The 9413-nt window shown below is 39.2% G+C and overlaps 2 protein-coding genes across 2 annotated transcripts; one reads left to right on the forward strand and one right to left on the reverse strand.

Annotated features, from left to right (window-relative positions):
- Positions 1–5858: 5858 nt before the first annotated feature.
- LOC138890369 (uncharacterized) lies at positions 5859–7016 on the reverse strand. Its single transcript, XM_070173751.1, has one exon. It carries the CDS (start codon positions 7014–7016, stop codon positions 5859–5861), a length of 1158 nt encoding a protein of 385 aa, XP_070029852.1.
- A 702-nt stretch (positions 7017–7718) lies between these two features.
- LOC104244498 (protein BOBBER 2-like) lies at positions 7719–9093 on the forward strand. The gene is made up of 2 exons (XM_009799935.2): positions 7719–7944; positions 8468–9093. The coding sequence occupies exons 1-2, from the start codon at positions 7752–7754 to the stop codon at positions 8902–8904; spliced, it is 630 nt and encodes a 209-aa protein (XP_009798237.2). The 5' UTR covers positions 7719–7751; the 3' UTR covers positions 8905–9093.
- The last annotated feature ends 320 nt before the right edge of the window (positions 9094–9413 follow it).

The following is a 9413-nucleotide window of genomic DNA, read 5'->3' on the forward strand; positions in this document are numbered from 1 at the left end:
ATATTGACCACAAAATAAAATACAAGTACTAAACCAAGGAGTTGGATTATTACGGATATAAAATAAAAATATAAATAAAAAGAAACATATTATCTGGAAGTTTTAAATTTAAGGTAATTCCAATAACTCAAATTATGATTTGATATTTGTGTTCGCGCAACGCGCAGGTACTAATACTAGTGTGGTTTTAATGATTGCGAAGTTTATGTATATGTGAAATTGTTAACCCGGGTCGAAACCGTACAGGCCAAGGCTGAAGCTGTACAAGCTAAGCCCGAAGTTGAGAAGACGAGGGTTGCGGCTGATAAATCCATTACCATGTACTTAAGGGATCCTGCAGCCGTTCAAGCTGAGTTGAAGGAGGCCTCCGACCGAGGAAAGTGGAGCAATGATTTGGCTAAGTTCCAAGCCCGGAGGGAGACTCTCGAAGAAATTCATGCCCGGGGATTCGATCTTGCTGAGGAGATAGCCAAGGCAAAGGCGCGGGAAACCAATGCCAGGTTTCTTGTCTCCTCCGATGACGAGGACATAGTGAGTGGCTCTGGAGACGGGGACAGTGAAGAAGATGTTCTCGAAGGAGAGGAGGCTCCCGAAGATAGAGCTACTGAAGGTGCAATTTTTTAAGACAACGCTTCCGGGGATGTAGCCTCAAAAATAGATTACGTTTTCATTTTCTTTTTTGTGCAAGGGCCCTTCGAGGGCATTGTAAACATGCTTTGTAAAATACCCTTCATGAATATAAAGTATCTTTTAGCTTTATCCTTAACTTGTGTTGAATTTTATTTTGTTCTCCTTTGCGTAAGACTTTGATAATTCAAATAATCAGTCCGAATCTTGATTCAGATTCAGAACATAATAAATCAATTCGATAAGAACTCGGAATAATGGGACTTTTGAGTCCGAGTTGAGTGAGAGCGAGGTCTTCAACTCCAAATGGTTTGTCCCTTAGGCTCTTTAAGTCGGCCCTTAGACTCTTTAGTTTGGCCCTTGGGCTCTTTAGGATGGTCCGATTCGGCCTTTAAAATGGCTATACTTTTTCCTTGTTTTCGGCTAAAAGACTTAGTAAAATTTTTGTATACCTTAGCATGTGTTTTTTTTATACTTGTTTGGGTTTTTCGGAGGTTCAACGTATCGAAACCTTATTGGTAATTTGCTTGAGTAAACATAACTGAATATCTCTTGAGATATTTCCAAAGGCCAACGTTAACGAACCCCTTGGATTATTCGAGGGCCGAATTTATTGAGGCCCTCAGATTTTTCGGAGGCTGAATTTTTCGAAGCTTTTTATATTTTGCTTTTGCCGAGGATAGCTTGATTCAACCGGTTTTACAAAGTGTTTGAAGGTCTTAAATTTATAGTGGAAGTCGGACGTCTCCGGGCCACTTTATTTTGGCCATAGCCTTTAGTATGGCTGTAGCCTTTAGTGTGGCTGTAGCCTTCAGATATGTCACTTGGACTTGTTTCACAATAATTCTCCGAACTTGTTTGAAAATTTGGTCGCCGAGTACATTGACCTTGGCCTTTATTTCGAGGGGGTTCCTCTTTGAGGTCTTATAAGTCCGAGTTTTTGATGACTACATACTGACTGTCGAAGACAGTCCCCGAATATTCGGGGGTGCTTTATGCTTTGGCTCTTGAGCCGTTTCCCGTAGGATTATGAGTGTAGAATTCGTGTAGCAGTAGACTTCTTTGAGACACTAAGTATTTTTTATATTAACAAAATGCTTCTTCAAATAATTGATACACTTGTACATGTTTTGCCGTCGGGCTTGACTATTCTATATCGACACGATTCATCTGATCGTTTGGTTCATTACAAAGTTTTCCTATTGAGGCCCTCATTGGCGTGAAGTATTTTCCTTGAAAATATAATCTCTAAGGGTGATGCCCCCCAGTATTCGAGGTTGAATAAAAAGAAACCTTGGATATTGTTGAGTTCTCCTTAGGTAGCACATAATTGTTGCCTCGTTAAAAACCTTACTGGTAAAACCCATTTGGGACAAAATCTGATCTAAGGGAAAAAGAGTGCAACACATGCTTTAAAACCTAAGGCCTTCGTGTAGAAATACGATGTACGCCCTTGATCGAAATCCTGTAATGAGTTAGTTTTAAACTCAAATGGACAAAGGATAAGGTCATACATTAGCAATAGTACCGTTTGAGCAGTGATATGTTCCAATTGTTTGGCAGTTGTTGGCCTTCCATTGTGCTGAGTTTGTAAGACCCTTTGCCGACAACTCCGAGGACTCGGTATGGTCCCTCCCAATTCGGGTCAAGTTTCCCTTCATTGGGGTCTCGAGTATTGAGGATGACTTTCCATAGTACTAAGTCCCTGATTCCAAAATGTTGGATGTTTGTTCTTCTATTGTAGTATCTTTCGATCCTTTGCTTCTGTGTGGTCATCCAAACGAGCGCTACTTCTCGATTTTCGTCTAATAACTCGAGGCTAACACTCATAGCCTCGTGATTTGATTCCTCTGATGTATGTCGAAACCTGGCGCTGGGTTCTCCAACTTCAACGAGGATGAGGGCCTCGAAGCCATATACTAGAGAGAACGAAGTAGCCCCCACATTGGATTTTGATGTAGTCCGATATGCCCAAAGGACCTCGGGTAGAACTTCTCTCCATTTCCCCTTTGCATCATCCAGTCTTTTCTTCAAGTTCTAAATGATCGTTTTATTCGTTGACTCGGCCTATTCGTTTCCGGTTGGGTGGTACGGCGTCGATAAAATCCTCTTTATTTTATGTGCTTCGAGGAACTCCGTTACCTTGCTACCGATGAATTGTTTTCCGTTGTCACACACAATCTCAACGGGTATTCCGAATCGACATACGATGTGGTTCCAGATAAAATCAATGACTTCGTTTTCTCGGACCATCTCGAAGGCCTGCGCTTCTACCCACTTAGAGAAATAATCAGTCATAAACATGATAAATTTAGCTTTACCTCGGCCCGTTGGTAGAGGGCTGACTGTATCCATCCCCCATTTTATGGAAGGCCATGGGGACATGACCGAATGAAGTTGTTCTCCGGCTGATGGATCATCGGTGCGAGTTGTTGACACTTATCGCATTTTTCTGAAAAATTCTTTAGTATCCTTTTCCATGTTGTCCCAGTAGTAACCTGCTCTGATAACTTTGTGAACCAAAGACTCGGCGCCGGAGTGTTCCCAAAAGTTCTTTCATGGATCTCTCGAAGGACATAATCGGTGTCTCCTGGCCCCAAACATACCGCCAACGGCCCATGCCGATCGAACGTTCTCCTATACAATGTTCCATCTTCATTTAATGTAAACCTAGCAGCCTTGGCTCATAAGACCCTCGATTCTTTGTGGTCCGTTGGGAGTTTTCCATTCTTCAAATAGTTAATATATTTGTTTCTCCAGTCCCATGTCAGGTTTGTTGAATTTATTTCGGCATGACGCTCTTCAAACACGGACCTTGATAATTGGACAACAGTTCCCGGGATGATATCATCTTCTTCAATCGAAGAGCCCAGATTGGCAAGTGCATCGGCCTCACTATTTTACTCTCAAGGCACATGATCCAGAGTCCACTACTTGAAGCGATGCAAGGTTACCTACATCTTATCCAAGTACCGTTGTATCCTATCTTCTCGAACCTCGAAACTTTTGTTTACTTGGTTCACAACCAATAGGGAATCGCACTTGGCCTCGATGACTTCTGCTCCCAAGCTTCTGGCTAGCTCAAGACCTGCAATCATGGCCTCATACTCGGCCTTATTATTAGTTAATCTTGGAGTTTTGATAGATTGCATAATAATATCACCTGTGGGATGTTTTAAGACAATGCCGACCGGACCCCTTCATATTCGAGGCACCATCCATGAAAAGGGTCCATATCCCCGATGATGTACCCGAGTTTAGCAGGAGTTCCTTATCCACTTCAGGTACGAGGGTCGGCATAAAATCGGCCATGAAGTCAGATAGGATTTGGGACTTGATGGTCGTATGGGGTTGATATTCGATATCGTACCCGCTAAGTTTGATGGCCTATTTGGCCAATCGTCCCGATAGCTCGGGCTTATGCAGAACATTTCAAAGAGGGTAAGTGGTTAATACACATATAGGATGACATTAAAAGTATGGTTTTAACTTTCGAGATGTGCTTATCAATTCAAGTGATAATTTCTCTAAGTGAGGGTAATAGTTTCAGCATCTCTTAGAGTTCGGCTTACGAAGTAAACAGGAAATTGCGTACCTTTCTCTTCTCGAACTAGTACCCCACTTACTGCTATCTCGGACACTGCCATGTATAGATAAAGCCTTTCGTCTTCCTTAGGGGTATAAGCAAAGGCGGGCTCGACAAATATCTCTTTAACTCTTCCAAGGCTTGTTGACATTCCGGGGACCATGCGAAATCATTTTTCTTTTTGAGCAAGGAAAAGAATCGGTGACTCCGGTTCGACGACCTCTAAATGAAGGCAGCTATTCGCCCTGTCAGCCTTTGCATGACCTTCACACATCCTTAATCGTGATATCCTCGATAGCCTTGATCTTATCGGGATTGATTTCGATACCCCGATTTGATACCACGAATCCGAGGAACTTACCCGAGCCAACTCCGAAGGCACATTTCTCCGGGTTAAGCTTCATGTTATATTTCCTTAAAATTGCTAATGTTTCCTGCAAATGTACTAAATGGTCCTCTGCGCACAAGGACTTAACCAACATGTCATCAATATAAACTTCCATTATTTTTCCTATTTGTTCTTTAAACATTTTGTTAACTAGGCACTGGTATGTAGCTCCTGCGTTTTTTTAGTCCGAAGGGCATTACGTTGTAACAATAAGTTCCAAACTTAGTTATAAACAAAGTCTTTTCCTGGTCCTCCGAGTTCATCTGAATTTGATTGTACTCGGAGTAGGCATCGAGAAAAGTTAGGGTCTCGTGGCCAGCCGTGGAATCGATCATTCGGTCGATGTTTGGCAATGAGAAAGAATCTTTCAGACATACTTTGTTCAAGTCCTTTTAATCGACACACATTCTAAGCTTATTTCCTTTTTTAGGAACTACAACTACATTTGCTAACCATTCGGACTACATTACTTCTCGAATGGATCCTATTAAGGAGTTTGGTCACCTCGTCTTTTATGAAGGCATACTTTACCTCGGACTGAGGTCTCCTCTTTTGTTTTATTGGTTTGACCCTAGGATCGGTGCTCAATAGATGCGTGGTAATTTATGGCGGGATCCCTGTCATATCTAAGTGGGACCAAGCAGAGCAATCCATATCGTCAATAAGAAATTGAATGAGTTTTTTCCTGAATTCGGGGGTTAGTCTCGTTCCCAGGTATACCTTTTACTCGGGCATGTATTCGATCAAAATGACCTTCTCCAGTTCCTCGATAGTTGATTTTATCATATCAGATTCTTCGGGAACAACGAAGGTTCGAGGAGTAAGGAAGTCCTCATCTTCGATCACCTATTTCTTTGACTCCATCGAGGCTGGAGGCGGTAATTGCTATTTGGCGGCCTGCTTGTCTTTAAGGCTAGAATTCTTAGAGGTCGGAGGCTTTGTAATCGGTCCTACTTCCTCAATCGCGAACATCTTTTTTGCATCATGTTGCTCCCCGTAGACCGTTTTTATCCCTTCCTCTGTTGGGTACTTCATCATCTAGTGAAGGGTTGAAGGCACTGCCCTCATGTTTTGTATCCATGGTCTCCCGAGGAGTGCGTCATACCTCATATCACCTTTGATGACATGGAACTTCGTATCTTGCATGGTCCTGGCTACGTTTACTGGCAAGATGATCTCTCCCTTTGTCGTTTCGATTGCCATGTTGAAGCCATTTAGTACTCGGGATGCAGGTACCATCTGACCTTGTAGGCCGAGTTATTCTACGACCCTCGACCTGATTATATTTGTCGAGCTACCTAAATCCACTAAAACATGTTTAACTTGAATTTTATTCAAAAGGATAGAGATTACCAGGGCGTCGTTGTTAGGTTGAGATATGCCTTCTGCTTCCTCGTCACAAAATGATAAGATGTCCTCGGGCACATAACCCCGAATCCATTTTTCCCTGGTGATCGATAGTTTGGTACGCTTGAATATAGGTCGTTGAGGGACATCGACTCCGCCAATATTCATGTGGATTACATGTTGTGGTTTTTCTTGCTCAGTTTTCCTTGTATCTCTCTCCCTGAAGTGATTCTTAGCCCGATCACTTAGAAATTCTCGAAGGTGGCCTTCGTTGAACAACCGAGCCACTTCTTCCCTTAGCTGTCTGCTATCTTCTGTCCGATATCCATGTGTACCATGATACTTGCACATCAAGTTCGGGTTCCTTTGGGAAGGATCGGTCTGTATTGGCCTGGGCCGCTTGGTGTCTTTAATTCTCCCAATACCGGAGACAATCCCAGATGCATCGACACTAAAGTTGTATTCTGATAATCGAGGAGCTTCTGTGGGGTCGGAATGTTTTTCAAAACCTCTTTTTCTCATGAGTCCCCGAGAGCTTTGACCTCGATCATTTCTTCGATCACTCCGAGGAATGTTGCGGCTCGGGCCACTGTTCTTTCTATCGGCATATGGCTGATATCGCTCTTTATTGAATCTCGGTTCCTGGTCTGTGTCCCTCGAGGGCTTGACTGCGAATCTGTTAAGATACACTGAACCCGAGGGGGCTCCCAACTGGTCGTTCTCGACTCTGATCTTTGACCGATAACGATTGTGCACATCCGACCATGTCACAGCAGGATATTCAATCAAGTTCTGCTTTAACTGCCGATAAGCGATCGAACTCCTTTCATTCAGAACTTGCATAAAGGCATGCATTGCCCAGTCATCGAAGACCGTAGGTAATTCCATTCTTTCCATCTGAAGTTGGGACACGAACTCCCTCAGCATCTCGCTATGCCTTTGCTTAATTTTGAAGACGTTCAATTTCCTCGGGGCCACCTTTATGGCCCCGACGTGGGCTTTAACGAAGGCGTCAGGTTGATTGTCAATTAGAAGAGCGAGAACAAAACCTAAATAGTCATTAGTCATCTAGATGAAATAAAACTACCACATAGATCCTTGGGCTAGGGATGCGCATATTTCGAGTAAAATCGATAATTCGAATTAAAAAAAATATTTTTATTTTATCGATATTAAGTTATTAGTTTGTGCAGTAACAATTTAACATTATAATGATATGATCCATTTGATTTTCTTGAATTACAAACTTTCGAACATTGTTATCACTAATCATTAGATTATATAGTCAACGTTAGTCTTAGTTACATTATCTTTATACATTTGAGTAAAAAGGATTACTATTATTCTCTTTGTCTTATTCCTACAAAGGTTAGATTGATGATTTATTTTTTAGTCTATTTCAAAAAATAATAATTTTTTTAAATTTAATAAGTAATATTTAATTTATAAGTAGGAAAAGTAAAATACTTGCCTTTGATGTAAGATTCCATTATTCTCACTAAACCATAGTTTTCTTTCAGTAATTCGAATTTCTAGAAAAAGTAAATAAATGAAAACTAGGAAAGAGGTCTTGAGTCGGTTTAGGAGCTTTCCAACTCAATTAAGGATTCTAATTCCTAATTAAGAGGGTTTTTATCTCTATAAATACACTCATTATATTCTTCTCCCAAATTCTCACATCAATTCACATAATTTCCTTCTCCTTCTACTTTTGCTCTTCTTTTTCAAAAAGAATTTGTTTAATTTTTTTTTTCAAGTATGGCAATTCTCTCTGAGTATACTGAAGAAAATCAAGAACAACCTATGAAGTCTATCGAAAAAGAACAAGAAAAATCTTCTTCTTCAGCACCAAAAGAAGAAGAAAATTCATCTTCACGCCCAAAAGAAGGAGAAAACAAGAAACTAAAGCCAAACAAGTCCAATGGTCTTGACATGAAGAATTATTCATGGGGACAATCTCTTCAAGAAGTTACCATCAATGTCCCAGTTCCCCCTGGTAAGATTTTTCAATAGTTTATACATTAAATTTTTTTGTATTTACTGTTTTTTATTCAAAACTTGAATTTAAATATAAAAAAAGTTTACATTTGTAACCGTTTCTTTGGATGGTTGTTGCGTATTATATCATATTGTATTGTTATTTTAAATATAATATTTGTTTTGATTGTTATTTTAGTTTTATTGTATCATATCTTACATCCGTTGTTACATAAGAATATTGTTACCTTACTTTTGCTTTGTCCTAAGTTCTTTTACCCTTCATCCTAACTTTTAATGATTACGCTACCAGATACTTTACTTTTTCTTTATAATATTGTACGCCTATTTTTTAAATGTTGGAGTGTGAATTTATGAGACGATAAAAAAGGATACAATCTATTCAAACATTATATAGATTAAAACAATACAATATAATACGATACAATACATTAAGAAACGATACATAACAACCATCCAAACAAAATGTAAGTTATTGTAGGTCTTTTAATCTTACCTTGTGTTATTTTACTTTTTATCAGGTACAAAATCAAGATTCTTGGTTGTTGAAATCAAGAATAATTCCCTCAAAGTTGGACTCAAAGGTCAACCATTAATAATAGATGGTGAATATTTCAAATCAGTGAAAGCTGATGAATGTTATTGGAGTTTAGAAGATCAGCAAGAAATTTCAATTCTTCTAACTAAACAAAACAAATCTGATTGGTGGAAAAGTTTATTCAAAGGTGGACCAGAAATTGACACACAAAAAGTAGAACCAGAACCTAGTAAATTGTCTGATTTGGACACAGAGACAAGGGCAGCAGTTGAAAAAATGATGTTTGATCAAAGACAAAAGCAGATGGGACTTCCAACAAGTGAGGAAATTACAAATCAAGATATGCTTAAGAAATTTATGGAACAAAATCCTGATATGGCTAAAAATTTTGCTAATGCTAAGATGATGGGCATGGGCTAATTGCATGGAAATTCACTACTAAAAATCAGGAATTAGAGACGGACAAATTCTGCAGTCTAACAAAAAAATTCGTCCGAGCGATTTAGCGACAAAATTCATAGCTAATTCTATTTTTTGGTAGTGATTTTATTTTTGCTGATTTTTTTTTAATCTCTAGTTGATTTAGTTTTTATTTTATTTTATTATTGTAGTATGAGAGATTGGAATTATGGCTGGAGTGTGTCTTTGGATTTCCTAGGGCTTTATTACTTGGTCAATGCTTAAATTAATTAATCTTAATTTTTTTCCCTATTGATTCATTTTAGTTTTGGAATTTGATCCTATGATGAATTTATTTCGACTATTTCTCTTGCTTGATTTTCTTCTTAATGTCTATTAGATTCATATTTTTTTATACTAGTATGAGAGATTGGAACTATTGTTGGAATTTTTCTTTGGATTTGGTGTGGCTTTATTGTTTGGTCAATGCATAAATCAATTACTCTTAATTTCTTCGATGATTCATATGA

Source organism: Nicotiana sylvestris, chromosome 1 (genome assembly GCF_000393655.2).
Source record: "Nicotiana sylvestris chromosome 1, ASM39365v2, whole genome shotgun sequence".
Lineage (NCBI taxonomy): Eukaryota > Viridiplantae > Streptophyta > Magnoliopsida > Solanales > Solanaceae > Nicotiana > Nicotiana sylvestris.

What these genes read in the sequence shown, in the direction of transcription:
- LOC138890369 (XM_070173751.1), bottom strand. Translation starts at nt 7,016, where the DNA reads ATGACTAATGACTATTTAGGTTTTGTTCTCGCTCTTCTAATTGACAAT.
- LOC104244498 (XM_009799935.2), top strand. Translation starts at nt 7,752, where the DNA reads ATGAAGTCTATCGAAAAAGAACAAGAAAAATCTTCTTCTTCAGCACCA. An exon ending in CAATGTCCCAGTTCCCCCTG is followed by an intron (nt 7,945 to 8,467) that starts GTAAGATTTTTC and finishes ACTTTTTATCAG; the next exon opens with GTACAAAATCAAGATTCTTG.